This window comes from Nannospalax galili, unplaced genomic scaffold (genome assembly GCF_000622305.1).
Source record: "Nannospalax galili isolate Female #2095 unplaced genomic scaffold, S.galili_v1.0 scaffold218, whole genome shotgun sequence".
Classification (NCBI taxonomy): Eukaryota; Metazoa; Chordata; class Mammalia; order Rodentia; family Spalacidae; genus Nannospalax; species Nannospalax galili.
The window spans coordinates 2,167,799-2,184,843 of record NW_008343207.1 but is presented as its reverse complement, the minus strand read 5'-3'; the positions used below and the strand labels follow the sequence as shown (position 1 = coordinate 2,184,843).

Sequence of the window (17,045 nt, the reverse complement as noted above, 5' to 3'; positions counted from 1 at the left end):
TTCGGTACCCCCGCCACCCCCTTTGTCTAAAACCCGTAAAAGGCTCTACTCTCCCTTACTCTGGGCTCTCAGCGCGGATCCGTTGAGTTGGTGAGGTCTGAGAGCCCAAGCTTAAGCCCGAATAAACCATAAACCTTTGCTTTTCATTTTGGTGTGTTGGGTCCTCAGTGGTCTTTTTGGGGTCCAGTGGATGAGGTACAACAGTACCAGCACAAGAGAGAGATGTGTGTTGCATGCAGCAAAGCTAGAGAGGCTGAGCCATCTAAGCCCTTGGGAAGTAAAGTCCCAGAAGTTGGATGTGGAGCTACTGGATTTGGTGTTTGCCCTGCTGGTTTTCGGTCTTGTTTTGGTCCGGTATTTCCTTACTAACCCTCCAGTCCTCCCTTTTGGAACGGTAATGTATATTCGGTTCCACTGTATGTTGGGAGTATGTAATTTGTCTTTTGAAGTTATAGAGGCTTACAGTTCAGAATTTACCTGAGTTGCAGAATAGACTTTGGACTGTGGACTTTGGAATAGTAGTGAGATTAATAATGACTATGGGGACTTTTAAAGTTAGACTAAAATGCATTTTGCATTTTATATGGTCATAAGCCTATGGGGGCCAGGGGGTGGAAAGTGGTGGTTTGAATGAAAATGTCCCCCAGGTTCCAAGTGTTTGGACATTTTGTCCCCAGATGATGGCGCTGCTTTGGGAGGTTTTAGAAGGTTTGGCTATCCTGGAGGAAGCATGTCACTGGAGGTGGGCTTAGAGGGTTCTTAAGCCTTGCCAGATCTCCAGTTGCTTTCTTGCTTCCTGTGCCTGCATGATGATGTGAGAGCTTAGCTTCTGCTGCTCCTGCTCCAGCCACCTCCAGCCACCATGCCTCCCTGCCATGATGGACTGTAATTCCCCCGGAACCGTAAGCTCAAATAAACTCTTCCTTTTATAAATTGTTTGGGTAAGTGTTTCTATCACAGCAACAGAAAAGTGACTAATACAAGGGTCAGGAATAGATCATTTCCTCTGAGTGCTGGAGATGACCCAACTTGGAACAGATGGAGCTGTGGGCCATGGCTAATAGAAAGTAGTTGGGGTTTCTGTTGTTTTGTTCTCCTCCCTCCCTTTCCTCCCCGCAGTAGAATGTAAATTGCTACTACCATTTCAGAAAGGGCTCATGGCAGAAACTACTAGAGTTGGGGATGGGTGTCTGCTGTCACCAAGCTTTCTACCCTGAGGACAGACACACTTAGGAAGAACACAGCCATGGATGTCAAGGAGAGCTGGGGGTATGGCTCAGAGGTTGAGTGCTTGCCTGGCATGAACAAGGCCATAGGTTCGATCCCCAGCACTGCAAAAAGAGAAGGAAAGTGGCTTGTAGACATTCCTCTCCAGTAATTCCCTACTTCCTTGTTTTTCTTAGGTGTATGTTTGTATGTATGTGTACATGTGTGTTTTTAAGTGTGGGGGCCCAAATATATGGCTTCATGTGCATGTATGTGTCTGCACATGTGTGTTGATGCCAGAGGCTGATGCTGGGAGTTTTCCTTGATCACTCTCCACCTTATTCACTGAGGCAGGGTCTTTTGACAGAACCCAAAGCTTGCCCATATGGCTGGTCTGGCTAGCTGGCTTTCTGGGAAATACTCTATCTCCAACTTCCAGGGCTGGAATGCCAGAAGGGCAGCCACACTCACCCAGCATTCACAGGGTTCTGGGGATCTGCACTTTGGTCCTCATCTCCCCAACCTCCCGACTTCCTTTTATTTGAAGGGCAAAACTGTGAGTAAAAGCCACATATCATGATATACGGGCAGAATCACCCACCTACCAAATTGCTACTATTGGTGATGGTTAAAAAAAATGTAAATAGGAAAGGACCCAAATACCCATCCGGATTGGAACATGCAGACAGACTGCAAAATGGTAACAGTGGATTAGCCTTCAGCACACTACAACCTCAACCGAGGAGCAGAGGGGAGGTTGGACATAAGCCAACACAGTGCCCTCTGCATCCTCAGGGGGTGAGTTCCAGGACCCCCTCAGACACCAAAATCCAATGCCTAAGTCTCTCTACAGTGCAGTTATCTGCACAGAACCTAGGCACAGCATGCCCTCCTGTATACTCAATCACTTCTACATGCCCTGTGACTCCGACAATGTCCATGATATGTAAATAACTGCTGTACTATATTGTCTAAGGAATAAAAGATAAATAGCAAGAACAAAAATCTAAGCTGGTTATTGTAACACACATGTAATCCCAGCACTCAGGAGCCTGAGACAGGAGGATCAACACCATTTTGAGGACATTTTGGGCTACACAGCAAGATCTGGTCTCAAAACACCAAAAGAAGGGTTAGGGAGATGGCTCAACAGGTACAAGTGCTCACCATCAAGTCTGATGACCTGAGTTCAAGCCCTGGAACCCACATGGTAGAAGGAAAGAATGGATCCTACAAGTTATCTGTCCCACACATGGGTACGTACACACACACACACTAAATTAAATAAATAAATAAATAAATGGGCTAGAGAGATGACTTGGTAGTTAAAAGCATGTACTCCTTTTGCAGAAGTTCCAGATTTGGTTCCCTGCACCATGTCTGGCAGTTCATAACCATCTGTAACTCCAGCTCCAAGGGATGTGTCACACAAAGACAACACACACACACACACAAACATACATATATATATATACACACACACACACATAAAGATAAATCTTAAGACTGGGCATAGAGGCATATGCCTTTAATCCTAGCACTCAGGAGGCAGAGACAGGAGGCTCTCTGTGAATTTGAGGCCAGCCTGGTCTACAAAGTGAGTTCTAGGCCTACTGGGGCTACAAGGACACCCTGTTTCAAATATCAACAAACAAAAGAAAACAAAATCTTAAAAAATAAAGAAACAAGCAAAATCCCCCAAAGCCATGACACACAGGGGAAGAGACATTTTCTCCAGGTACCCACACTTCTATCATATTTCACCGGGGGCTGGAAAGATGATGCAGCAGTTAAGAGCACTGGCTGCTCTTGCACAGGACCTTGTTCAGTTCCCAGTAACATAGCAGTTAACAGCTATCTGTAACTCCAGCTCCAGGAGATCCGGTGCCCTCTTCTGGCCTCCACAGGCAGCAGGCACAGATGTGATGCACATATACACATTAAAAAAAAAAGAGCTTCTCACCCATGCTCCTGTAAGCAACCCTAATGAAACTCATCATGACTTTAAAGCCATGAGAATAGAAAGGGTAGCTGGGTCAGTGAGGGCAAAACCCATTACGTGTAGTCAATATATGATTACAAAACAAGGAAAAACCAAGTCCATATGTATCCTACAAAGGCAAGCTATTTTTATATTTTTGGTCTTTTGAGACAGGGTGTCCCTGTAGCCCTGGCTGGCCTGGAACTCACTTTGTAGACCAGGCTGGCCTCAAACTCAGAGATCCACCTGCCTCTGCCTCCTGGGTGCTGGGATTAAAGGTGTGCGACACCATGCCCATCTTTTAAGCGGCTTTTTTTTTTTTTTTTGAGACAGGGTCTCCCTGTAGCCCCAGCTGGCCTGGAACTCACTATGTAGACCAGGCTGGCCTTGAACTCACAAAGATCCTCCTGCCTCTGACTCCCAAGTATTGGGATTAAAGGTATGCGCTACCACGCCCGGCCACACAACTGTTAGACAACAGTACCTCATTGACTTCTTACTTTTATTTCATTTTTTTTTTTTGGTTTTTTTGAAGCAGGGTCTCCCTGTGGCCCCAGCTGTCCTGGAACTCACTATGTAGACCAGGCTGGCCTTGAACTCACAGAGATCCACCTGCCTCTGCCTCCCAAGTGCTGGGACTACAGGCGTGCGCCACCACACCCAGCTTAAGTGTCTTAAAAACAACTTGATGCATGGTTGGTTGCACCTGTGTAGAGCCTGTGGGCACAGAGAGCCCACTGTGTACACTTTATAATTCTGTCCAGGTGAAGTTCAACCTGGGAAAAACAAAGCCGTGTGGTCTGGAGATGCCCAGAGGTGGGAAAATCAATGCAAATCAAGAAAATATAGTCACACAAGTTGGGTGAGACTTTACCCCTGGGGGGAAGAGAAGGGGCACACGGTGACTTGTGGAATGACTGAATGTTCCGTTCTGTGAGCTTAGTTGTATAGTATCAGTGACAATTTTTTGAACTGCACCCTCCTGTGCTTCTGTGTCACTGCTCAGAAGGTGGGATGTGGGAGCAAGGGGGCGAGGACACAGGCACTCACCACTCGGTGCAGGTACTTGTGGTCATAGGCTCCGATGGGTTTGCCGTCCAGCAGCACACGGCCACCCTGCAGTGGGTAGAAGTTTTCCAGAATGTTGACACAGGAGCTCTTCCCGCTGCCCGAAGGCCCCACCAGGGCTGTCACCTTGCCCGGGGACAGGCTGAAGGAGACATTCTGCAGGAACACAGAAGTAGCATGACTAGATGTCTGAGACACAGGGAGTCATCCTCCCCTGCCCATTCTCCTCAGCCCACCTCTCCTTGGCTGGGTGCTGCTAGGCTCTGAGTACCCTTCCTACAACTCCAGGCTCTAGAGCCACTTTTATTTATTTTTTCCTGTGGTACTGGGGATTGAACCCAAGAGCTCTCCCACTTTGCTATTTGAAGCAGGGTCTCCCTGTGGCCCCAGCTGTCCTGGAACTCACTATGTAGACCAGGCTGGCCTTGAACTCACAGAGATCCACCTGCCTCTGCCTCCCAAGTGCTGGGACTACAGGCGTGCGCCACCACACCCAGCTTAAGTGTCTTAAAAACAACTTGATGCATGGTTGGTTGCACCTGTGTAGAGCCTGTGGGCACAGAGAGCCCACTGTGTACACTTTATAATTCTGTCCAGGTGAAGTTCAACCTGGGAAAAACAAAGCCGTGTGGTCTGGAGATGCCCAGAGGTGGGAAAATCAATGCAAATCAAGAAAATATAGTCACACAAGTTGGGTGAGACTTTACCCCTGGGGGGAAGAGAAGGGGCACACGGTGACTTGTGGAATGACTGAATGTTCCGTTCTGTGAGCTTAGTTGTATAGTATCAGTGACAATTTTTTGAACTGCACCCTCCTGTGCTTCTGTGTCACTGCTCAGAAGGTGGGATGTGGGAGCAAGGGGGCGAGGACACAGGCACTCACCACTCGGTGCAGGTACTTGTGGTCATAGGCTCCGATGGGTTTGCCGTCCAGCAGCACACGGCCACCCTGCAGTGGGTAGAAGTTTTCCAGAATGTTGACACAGGAGCTCTTCCCGCTGCCCGAAGGCCCCACCAGGGCTGTCACCTTGCCCGGGGACAGGCTGAAGGAGACATTCTGCAGGAACACAGAAGTAGCATGACTAGATGTCTGAGACACAGGGAGTCATCCTCCCCTGCCCATTCTCCTCAGCCCACCTCTCCTTGGCTGGGTGCTGCTAGGCTCTGAGTACCCTTCCTACAACTCCAGGCTCTAGAGCCACTTTTATTTATTTTTTCCTGTGGTACTGGGGATTGAACCCAAGAGCTCTCCCACTTTGCTAGATTTCCACCAACTGTAGCCCAAGCAAGTTTAGAACTTACTATGTAGCTCAGGTTGGCCTTGAACATATGATAAATCTCCAGCCTTAGCCTCGAAAAGTAGCTGGGATGACAAATCTGCACCATCAGGACTGGCTTGGTGGCACCTTTATATCTGCAGCTCCCTCTGTCAGCAGAGAGCCACTTGCTCACTCCTGTTTCTTGGTTAGGTCTAGCTCAAAGGTCACCTCTTAGGGGTCCTGTGTGACTGTGATCAACAGCCCCATTCTCCCTCCACAGAATCTTGATTCTAGTGTCTTCCTAGCACTTCTTAGGGAGTGTGACATGCAAACTACAGACTGTATTTGCACCAATCACTTCATAGCTTTTAGTTCCACCAAGCTGGCTTCTTGTTGAGTTACTAAGAAGGACTCCCTTTCCCATCTTTTTCTGGGACTGGGTATGGAAGCCAGGCCTGGCACTTGCTAGGTACACGCTCTCCTGAGCCATTCCCAGCCCTCTTCCTGGCATGTCTTATCTGGAGCCATTCTTCTTCAAGGGAGCCCAAGGGCTCTCCCTCACCTGTCCATGGCCATACAACCAGGAAGTAGGAAGGAAGGCCCTAGCAGGTCACAATCCCCTCTCACCTGCAAGACCTGTGTGTGGGGCCGAGTACGGTAGGTGAAGGTCACATTCTCAAAGTCCACTCGACCTTCCAGGTGGTCCGGAGCCAAGGTCCCATCATGCACCATGGTTGGCTGCCGGTCGATGAACTCGAACACCTTCTCAGCAGCCCCCACACCCTGCATCAGGCCACTGTAGACTGAGCCCACAGACTGCAGGGAGGAGACACACACCCCATTCCTGAGACCCATCAGAGGTACCAGAGATGGAAGTTTAGGGAGAGCCTGGGACAGAGATGCAGCTTTGGGGAGACATGCCCTCCCATGCCACCTGCTAGTGCAGGAGACAGCAACGATAATGAAACGAAGGTGGCCAGAAAAGGTAATGCCATGGTCTATCCTAGCATTAGGAGCTACAGCCCAGGGTCAGTGACACGCCTTCTTACCACCACCCTGTAGATGAGGTGATGAGGTGCTACCCACCCTCTAGAGCACACATCAAGTGCAAGCAGGGTAGAACAGTCATCAAGACTTGCCTCTAGCCACAGCAGATTCTAAGTCGTTTTTTTTTTTTTTGAGACATGTCTTAGTTAGCCCAGGATAGCCTCAAACTCATTATGTAGCCAAGGATATCACACACACACACACACACACACACACACTTCTAATCTTCCTGCCTCCACCTCCCAAGTGCTGGGACTATAGTTGTGCATCATCATGGCTGATTTATGTGGTACTGGGGCTGGAACCCAGGGTTTTGCACATGCCAGGCAAGCACTCCAACTGAGTTACAACCCCAGCCCTAATTTCAAATTTTAAAATGTGTCTTAATGCATAAGCTATATAAATAGTTTCTCTTTGGCTAATAAATGCACCCAATATAAATATGAATCATGATAACAGCCCATTTTATTGAGCATTTTCTATAAGCTATGAGGTAACTTCTCTCAGAAAAACAGAGCTCAGGTATTTTGTTCCAGGGCACACAGCCAGAAAGTGGCAGGCTGGGTATGAGTGGAGACATGGTGGACTCCTGAGTTCAGCCTCTTCGGTACTATGATGTAGTGTTCACATTGAGGATAGGGTAACGCCAGCACCACATGCTTGTTGCTCTGAAAACAGTCTACACACATAGTAAACAAAATGCTACAAGTAAAACTGTCATCGTAAATGTTATTAATACTGATGTTAGTTATTAGGATCAACTCCAGGGCTGTGTGATACTTGTCTCTCAGGCAGCCAGTCATCCATTAAAGCATCTTTCTAGTCCCTTTGCAAATGCTGTGCATGGTGAAGTGATCCTGATTTTAAAAACAGACCAATGAGAGCTGACTAGCCCTGTAGGTCATGGACGTGCTTTCTGCACTTGACTGTGAGCTTCAGCTCATGCTTGCCAGGCTGCCTAGGGTCTCATAGTCTCAAAGATCACTCTAGAATGCAGATGCACCTGACTGTCTTGGGACTAAGGAACCCACAACACTGTGCTGAACATCCTGAGGCTTGGTTTTGCCCGATGTGGTTTTTAAAAATTATTATATTATTATTTATTATTATTATGTGTATAAGTATGTTGCCTGCATAGATGTAAGTGCCCATGCAGGCCAGAAGAGGGCGTTGGATCTTCTGGAACCATAGTTACGGACAGTTGTTAGCTGCCATGTGTGTGCTGGGAGTCAAACCTGGGTCCTCTGAAAGAACAGCCAGTGCTCTTAACCACTAAGCCATCTCTCCAGGCCTCTGCTATGGTTTTAAAACAGAGATTTTTAGAGGAATTACTCAGAATCAGGGGTACCAAGGCTGGAGCACACACTGGTGACTGAATCACTAAGGGACACATTCAACTGCCTGGGGGCTTTGGGAGGGAGAAAGAGTAGGTAACTAACACCCCTACTCCCCATTGGCTGACCAGCAGCTTAGGTTTCAACTCAGGACACCCTCCCCCCACAACACACACACTGCATAGGTGGGATGTCTTTGAGGCTCTATGCTGTCCCCAGTGAGGGGGGAGTCCCACTTGGCCAGACCAGTAATGGGTTCATGACTGGTCCTTTGTGGACTCTCTCCCTCCCAAATCCTCACCCCTGTTTTCTGGGTACCACCCATATAAATCAGTGGTTCTCCAATCCTGACTTAGGGGCTACTGGCCTAAATAAAGCATCTCTTGCTTTCTCAGGCTAAAATAAAACCCACCTGCTACTAGATCTGAACCCAGTACCCCCACTAAGCATGTGGGGAGCCAGCTAACCTCTGTTTCCTTTCCTGAGGAATGCAGATGTCGGCAGCCAGCACTAACACTTTTCCCAGAGCTCTTAGGAGCAGCTCCTAAAGTCATGGACCTCTCCCTGGCCCTTGACTTGATTCCTGTACTCTGTACTCTGCCTACTTTCGAGAGACCCCATAGCCCTTGTCCAGCCCTGCCCCTGCTACTCCTCACCTCCATGCAGTCTCCCAGAACAAACTCATAGATGATGAAGGCGATGAGGTTGCCGCTGGTCATCTGGCCTGAGATGACAAGGTGGCCCCCGTAGTAGAGGATACTGACCTGGACCACCAGCAGTGTGAGCTGGGGAGGAGAGGAAAGCCTCAGTCACATCAGAAGGCCTCTGCTCAGACCTGGGTCCTGCCTCTCCACTCCAGGGGCATAGGAACACAGCCTTTTTTCTCTTTTATAATTTTTGTTATTACATTTTACTTTTGTGTGTATGTGTGCATGTGTTTGTGTAGGTCAAAGGACAACTTGCAGGAGTCAGTTCTCTCCTTCCACCATGTGGGTCCCAGAGATTGAACTCTGGTTCTCTGGCTTGGCAGCAAGTGCCTTTACCTACTGAGCTATCTTGCTGGTCCCTGGAGAGCAGCCACAAACGGAAATTTCACTATCCCTTGTCACTCACACTGCCTCCCCGAGTAGCTCCCAACAAAGGCCCCTGGCTGAAGCAGGCTATGGGCTTGGCAGGAGAACAAGGCTTTCTTTGTACAGCCCTGGCTGGCACATGCCACCTCCAAGTTCCTCTGCTGTGTCAGGCAAGGCTATTAGTCCTCATTAGAAAGAACATGGCTCAGAGAGCTTGGTGCACTGACTGAAGTCACACAGCAGTTAGGCAGAGCAGGGCAGTCAGGCTTTTTTGTTCTGCTAACCAGGCTCTTGAAGAAGGTCTGTCTTGGACACCTTTGATGTCTTCCTGCTATGGTGTTGAGAGTGGGGGGTCCTGGGAGATGAGGAGAGTCTGTGTTATCTATGGTAACCCACAAACTGCTCAAGATCCCTAACAGTCCTTCCCTATGCCAAGCCCAGAGCTAGGTCAACAGCTGGACAGGTGCCCTTGTGGAGGACAGAAGGTTCACTATGGATTTCCTGCCTTGAGGCTTGGCAGCTAGGCTGGGCTTGTCCCTTCTCTTCTGCTGAGTTGGTGCTTTTAGGGGATGGTATCACCTCAGCAGTCCTTGCCTCCTGGCTGTGGACCTCCAGTTACTTCCTCTCCTGAAATTCTGGCCTCCTCTCACCTTCCCTGGCCATTTTCAACTCCCCAGGCTGAAGGGACAGGGAAAGGGTCAAGTTCTCTTCATTCTCCAGGGAGGAGCTGGGGCTAGCCTAGGGAAGAAAGCTTATACCTACATTGCCACCCCATGCAGAGTATGGAGGGGGGAACAGAGGAGGCCTCTGGAAGGTACTGTGGTCTTTCCAGGAAAGACTCTTGGCTTGATGCCCCACGTGGGGACCAAGGCTTACAATCCATAGCAACCTATCTGTCTATGTGTCTGTTCTCCTCACCCCCAGTGTCCATGGGCACGCACCCCACTACCCCAGACGTAGGACATGTAGGCTGCTGCCTCTTTCCTGTTCAGCTTGTAGACCTGCTGCAGCTTCCGAAGATACACGTCGGCCTCCTCCTCCTCATTAGCAAAGCTGCGCACTGTCTTCATAGCGCTAATGGTCTCTTCAGCTGTGGTGCTGGCTCTGGCCAGAGCACTCTGGACCTCTTTGGAGAGTCTCTGTGGACAGGAACAAGGCAGGACAGTCTTACTATCTTTAGGCATTTACCTCCATCCCCACTCTCCATACCCTGGGCTTGTTTCCTCCCAGCCAGATGGGACAGACTCAGAAAACAGTGGAGCTCTTAGGGTGTGAGGTCAGTCTCTGAGAGCAGGGGGTGATTCTTATGTCACTACAGGATTCAAAGGCAATGACTTGTGACTACACAGTTGGGGTAATTCTTTTAGAAAAGGAGCTTCAACACAGGATCCTGTGCTGTCATAAGAACAAGGAGGCCTTGGATAGGTGTTCAGGTTGTACACAATACAACTAACACCAAATACTAAGGGACAGTCAACATAAACCTGGAGAAAGTGTGAGGGTTGGCACCGAAATCCCAGAGCTCTAGATGGTACTGGACACTATGGGCTGTGCCATCTGCTCACACTGTGCGGGAACCAGAGGTAAATGATGGGAAAGGAGATCTATAAAAGTCTGCAGTGATTAACACCATAGCTTCCCAAGCCAGCCAAGAATAATGGCCTACGGGCCAGGATGGCATCACACACTATTGGCAGGTCCTGAGACCTTAGTGTGACACCTGGGTCACAGGGACCAGGCAATGTACTCTGCACCTTGGAGAAACCAGGCGGGGCCCTGAGTCATGTCTGGTTTTAGTTCTTTTCTTTTAATGTTTTTTTAAAAATTTTATTTATTATTTTTATGTTATGTGTATGCATGTGTTACCTGCATGTAGGTAAGCGCACCCATGTCGTGTAATGCCTGCCAGATCCCCTAGGACTGGAGTTACAGACAGTTGTTAGCTGCCATGTGGGTGCTGGGATTCGAACCCGGGTCTTCTGCAAGAACAGCCAGTGTTCTTAACCTCTGAGCCATCTCTCCAGCCCCTTAGTTCTTTTTTAAAACTTATTGTTGAGGAAGGGAACATGTACCCTGGCGCGTGTGTAGAGGTCAACTTTGTGGAGTTGGTTCTCCTTCCACCTCTGTGTGGGTTCCAGGCATTGAATTTAGGTGACCAGGCTTGCATAGCAAGCACCTTTACCCATAGAGCCATCTCCCAGCTGAGTCATGTTGTCCGTGGTGGTATGTGAGGTTTATGGGGCTGACTCCCCAGGGCATTGAAAACCCTCAGGCATGCATGCTGGAATGAACTGTCTCTGAGGCTCTGCCCACCTGAACTTAAGAGGGAGGCCTGAGGTGGGCATAGATGGGGTCTGATGGGAGGGCAGAAGGTTGGGGTGGGGGCAGAGGAAGGGGATAGGCTCCATCTATTTACTTTTTCTCCTCAGTAGGAAAATGGTAAAAACTGAGATCCAGGACTGAGGGGAGGCCAAAGGGAAGCTGGGAGAAGGCTGAAGGGATACTGGGGGTAAGGGTAAAGGGAGGCTGGGGTAAAGCTGGGGGGAATGCAATCACACAGGGAAGGTTCCCAGAGCTGAGGACAGTGACTCACTTAGTGCCATCAGGAGCTCCTGTTTAGATCTCCCTCCCTGGGGTGCCTGAGCCTGTCGTGGAGCCCAGGTTTGCTTCCTGAACCCAGCCTGGGTCCCTCTGGCTCTGGAAGGGTGAACCCAGCCAGCAGACAGTGGCCGGTGGCTGGCAGGGAGGACTTCAGACTACCTCATCCTGCATTTTAGGCAGGGCCCAGGTCACCATCCCCCCTGGAACCCAGAGAGTAACCTGGTGGCTCAGAGTTCTTGCAAAGGCCTAACCCTGGCCTGTAACCTCTCTGTCCTCATTTCCTATCTACTCCCACTTCTCAGCAGCAGCCTTATGATTTCTCAAACACATTAGGCACAATCCTACCCCCCCAAGGCTTTGCACTGGCTGTGCCCTCTCTCAGAACATGCTGTCCTGAGAGGTATGTCCACTTCTTTCAGATCCCTGCTCCTCAGGAGAATGTGGGCAGAATGCAGCCATCCCATGCTCCCAACTGTCTGCCTCACTTGTATTTCCCCTTGGCATCTACCTAGGTCTCACTCTATAGGCCAGGGCTGGTCTGGAACTTGTGGCAATCCTCCTGACTCAGCCTTTCAAATGCTTGGATTATAGGTGGGAGCCATTATGTCTGGCTGCCACCACTGTTGCAGTCTAGTCACCTGTAGCCAGCTGTCATCTACTGTCTGGCCCTCCTACTACATGAGCACTATGGGCAGGGGCATGCTTCACTGTTTCCCAGTGCCCAACACAGAAGGTGCTTAGAAAACACTGAATGAACAAATGAATAGATGAATTAATACAAACTGTAGCCTCTGATGTCCTTCCTCAGCCCCTGATGGGCCCCAAGGCTATTAAGGGGACAGGTGGGGACCAGGCCAAGGGGGTGGGGACCAGGTGGGCCTACCTTGTAGTACTTGCCATAGATGTTGGACACCATCATGATGATGGGGAAGCCCATGAAGGTGACCAGGGAGAGCTGCCATGAGAGGCTGAACATGAAGACCACCACACCTGTGACCTTGACTGTGTTCCTCAGGAAGATGTTAATGTTCTGGGAGACCAGGTCGCTGACCATGGTGGTGTCGGAGGTGAGGCGGGAGATGAGATCCCCTGGAACACAGGCTGCTCAGCTCCTGCTGCAGCAAGGAGGCCAAGGGCTGCCGTGGTGGGCGCAGGGGAGGGCAAGGGGCTTCTGAGATGGACACTGCAAGGCAGACCTTCCCCTGCCATGCCTTTTGGGAGCAAAGGGGGAATACTTTTGGAGGAATAGGGAGCCCCAGTCCTCAGTATCTTTTTTGTTTTTGTTTTATTTAAGACCAGGACTCATGTACCCAGGACAGCCTTAAACTTTTAGCAGTTCTATCTCCACCTCCCGAACCTTGTTTAAAGCACCTGTCTGCCCACACAAAGGCAGTGGCTGGAGCTCAGCCGGGGCAAGACCTGCCCACGGCAGCTAGATTTGAAACCCATTTTTGCTCCCTGACACAGGCAGAGTGCATAAGTACCCCCACCCTAGAAACGGCCATCTGGTCTTGGGGAGGGACACTGGGCTGGGAGACTCCTAACATTCTTAGAGAAGAGAAAATGGACTCTGGGGTGAGGCGTAGAACTGAGGCTCAAGATTGGCTGGTCTGGCTCAGTACTTGGGACTATGGCAAATATCCTGTTGCTCTCCTTGCTCTGGCCCACCCCACTGCTCAGCCCACAGGAACTCAGCCCACATGGAATGGCCTGGCCAGGGTTCTATGGTAGCCACAGCTCACACTAAAACCTCTGTGGGCAGCTCAGCATCCCATTCAGCTCCACTCTGAAGGTGACCACAGTTAGGGCTAGCTGGGCAAGGCATATTCTTGCTAGACAGGTCAGCCCACCCTCAACACCCAAGTTCCCGGGAGGGAAGACCAACCTGTGCGGTTTTCATCAAAGAAGCTTGTCTCCTGAGACACCAGTGAGCGGAAGAGACAGTTTCGAAGGCGAATGTTCAGTCTGGCAAATATGAGGGTAAAAATGCCGCCCCGAATACCTGCGGCAAATGAGCTAATTGCAGATAAGAGATGTTATAGCTTGGTGTCCTTCCAGCAGGTGATAGCCACCATCCACCACCTCCCCCTCTGCCGGCAGCTGGGGCCCCACAGGATGAAGGCAGACAGTCCACTCTCCTGGTCTAGACCCCCTCACTCCCAATGATCCCTTACAGCAAGGGACCCAGCAAGGGAAACCTCTGCTGTCGGCCAGACTTTGCCTTCTGGAGCAGCAAAGCTGATCCTTTTGTTCAAGAAACCTGCCAGGGTTAGAGAAAGTAGTGCCCTCAGGGAATAAAGCCATTTTTAGAGACAAGACTGTGTGGCTCTAGGATGTAGCCCAACCAAAGGGTTCCAAGCCAGTTTGGATGGTCACCATGGTGATGGGCTGCTCCCGGGCTGGCCCTCCCTCTCTCCCTCCCTCCCTCCCTCCTGCAGGTATGTTGTATGTGGGTTGAGTGGCTACCTGCCAATGGCCAGCAGGCACACAACGACCACAGCCGTGCTGAACTGGTCCATGCTCTTCTGGATAACAATGCTGTCGATGGCCCGGCCTGTGTAGTAGGGCAGGAAGGTCTCTCCTGGGAGAGGCAGAGAGGGCTCAGGGGCATCTATGTACAGTCAGGGATCCCCCAGCCACCCTCTCTGCTTACCCTACCCATGGTCTATTCTGCAACTGTCTACTTGTCCCTTGTAGTAATTTATCAACTTGATGGAACTTTTTAAAATCTCCATGGAAAAAAAACTCTGGGCATGTCTATGAAGGAGTTTCTAGATTTGATTAATTGAGGGGGGAAGACCCACCTTAAGCCAGCCATTCTATGGGCTGGACCATTTCATGGGCTAGGATCTTGACCTTCATAAGAAAGCAAGCTGGGCATCAGCATTCATCTCTCTTTGCTTCCTGACTGCAGATGCCACGTGACCAGCGGTCTCAAGTTTTACCACCATGCTTTCCCAGCATGATAGCCTGTACACTCAGACTGTGAGCCATGATGGCCTATACCCTTAAACTATAAGCCAAGACAGACCCTTCCTTCCTCAGATTGTTTTTGTCAGATATTCCATCACAGCAAAAAGAATATAATTAATGTACCCCCTTCAGAGAAAACACTCAGTTACAGGTCTGCATGACCCAGGCTGATGCTGAGGGTAATGCCCCAGGTACTGAGCACACAGCCACACCTCCTATGTGACACTGTCATCCACAGATGAGGAAAGTAAAATGATACACCCAGGCCACACAGCTCATCAGCAGCTGACAGGTGCCAAGGGGATTTCATTCTCTTCCTAGGCCCTGGGTAGAGGGTTCAGAGTCCACTTCTAGAACCCGGTTCTAGGCAGTGCTGGTCCTATCCCTCTGAGGAGTGAGGCTCTGCAGCTTGCAGGGTGATTTCTCACCCACTGCTTTTCAGGTGTCTTCTTCACACCCTGGAGACTCAGAGAGGCTAAGTAATTTGCTCAAGTTCACAGAGCAAGGAAGAAGAATGGAGACTCAAACTCAGTTTACTATACGTAAGAGGTGAGGGCCTTTCAGGTGTGTTTAACTCAGGAGGGCTGGGCTTGGGCCCTACAACAGGGCTCAGCCGGTAGACTGGTTCTGTCTTGCCTTCCCTTCTGCCCTGTGAGGACAGTATTCCTCTCTTCCAAGGACGCAGCCACAAGATTTCAACCTGGAAGCAGACAGCAGCCCTCGCCAGCACCAAACCTGGTAGTACCTTTGTTTGTTTGTTTGCTTTTTGTCTTTTTGAGACAGGGTCTCCCTGTAGCCTGGAACTTGGTATGTAGACCAGGCTGGCTTCGAACTCGCAAAGATTCGCCTGCCTCTGCCTCCCGAGTGCTGGGACTAAAGGCGTGTGCCACCATGCCAGGCACACCTTTGTTTTTTAGCAATGGGAAATGGCACCCAGGGCCTTGGCTGTGCTAGGTGAGTGCCTACCACTGAGCGGCATCCCAGTCCCTATAAATTCCTATTGTAGCCCAGGAAAGCTAAGACGCTGCCCCACCCCCCACCCAAAGCCCACTCTCATGGAAATGGTAGGTGTAGAAAGGAGGAGCATGGCCTCTCAGGGCTGCTTCTTCTGGACTGTCCCCACCTCAGTGCTCTCCACAGGCTGAGCTAGGCTTGGGGCAGGTGGCAGGTGCTCAATACAGGTTACTATGAACAATGCCCTTCCATGGGGCTCTGGTGCCCTCTGCTGGACATGGTTAAGAAACCATGAAGTGGTCACCTAGAGGGTCTCCCACCCTCAGGATCTGGCCAGATGGGGTCTCTAGTCATAGCTGGGTTCCACCTGAACTGCAGCTCTGCCTCAGTTTACTCGATGGGGAAGAAAGGGCCAGTGAGCTCTGACAGCAAGTAATGATAATGATGATAACCCTAGTGGGTCCTATGTGATGGGGAAGCATTGTGCAAACTCTCTAGTTCAATCCATATATCACTTGACGTTCCAAATCCTGCATTGCGCTTTTGCAGTATTTCCAGAATCTAACCATTACTGATGCCCCAGTGGCCCCACTCTGCCTCCAAGTCACCCAGCTTGCCTGGACTATCTCAGGAGCTGTTCCCTACCTTCCACACCTGAGCATAGAATGGGATTTCATCAAACTCAATTCAGATCTTGTTCCTGCTCAGCTCACACAATCCATTTACTCCCAGCTCACCCTGGGTAAGAGCCAAAGTTCTCTCAATGGCTCACAATGACCTGTGCAAGGAGCCACGTGACTTCATCTGCTTGCTACCGTGTTCTCTGCTCCAGCCCCAATAACCTCTAATGTCTCCTTAACAAACAGATACCTGTTGCCTCAGGACCTATGCACAGCTGGTTCCTCTGCCTAGAGAGAGCACATCTCAATGCTGGTCCCTTGTCTCCTCCAAGTCCCCCAAAATCACTCAGTGTTCCTATGGGTTTGGTATTTTTATTCTTGCTATTTGTGGAAACAACTTCTTTCCACAGAGGAGGAAAGTAGAGCTCATAGCAGTTAAATCACTTGCCTACATTTATATATAGTTGGGCTGCCAAGAAATTCACATGAAAGAATCCTGATTTACAGTGCTTGGGAGCTGAGGCAGGAGAAAGCAGGAAGATCAGTTCAAGGCCAGCCTGGGCTACACAGTTAGGTTGAGGCCAGTCTGGGTTACTTAAGACTGTCTCAAAACAACAACAAAACAGCAAAATAACAAAACAAATAGGAGATGATGAAATGGCTCAGTCAGTAAAGTGCTTATTTTGAAAACATGAGGACCTGAGTTCTGATCCTTAGCATCCATATGAAAAACTGAGCATAGTGGTACGTTTCTTTTTCTTTCTTTCTTTAGTTGGTCTCCATAGCTCCAGCTGGCCTGGAACTCACTATGTAGACCAGGCAGGCTTTGAACCTTGAATTCACAGAGATCTGCCTGCCTCTGCCTCCTAAGTGCTGGGACTAAGGGCATGCATCACCATGCCCAGCAGTGGTATGTTTCTGTAACTCCA

At 49.9% G+C, this 17,045-nt stretch overlaps 1 protein-coding gene across 1 annotated transcript in view; it reads right to left on the bottom strand.

Annotated features, from left to right (window-relative positions):
* The window catches only part of Abcb9 (ATP binding cassette subfamily B member 9), a 44,631-nt gene that overhangs the window by 17,684 nt on the left and 9,902 nt on the right, over positions 1 to 17,045 (bottom strand). The window contains exons 3-9 of the mRNA XM_008839309.2: positions 14,036 to 14,150; positions 13,455 to 13,585; positions 12,453 to 12,658; positions 9,910 to 10,107; positions 8,552 to 8,680; positions 6,142 to 6,330; positions 5,139 to 5,312 (exon numbers count right to left, since the gene is read on the bottom strand). Coding sequence (XP_008837531.1) covers positions 5,139 to 5,312; positions 6,142 to 6,330; positions 8,552 to 8,680; positions 9,910 to 10,107; positions 12,453 to 12,658; positions 13,455 to 13,585; positions 14,036 to 14,150 — 1,142 coding nt within the window. The remainder of the gene's footprint in view (positions 1 to 5,138; positions 5,313 to 6,141; positions 6,331 to 8,551; positions 8,681 to 9,909; positions 10,108 to 12,452; positions 12,659 to 13,454; positions 13,586 to 14,035; positions 14,151 to 17,045) is intronic.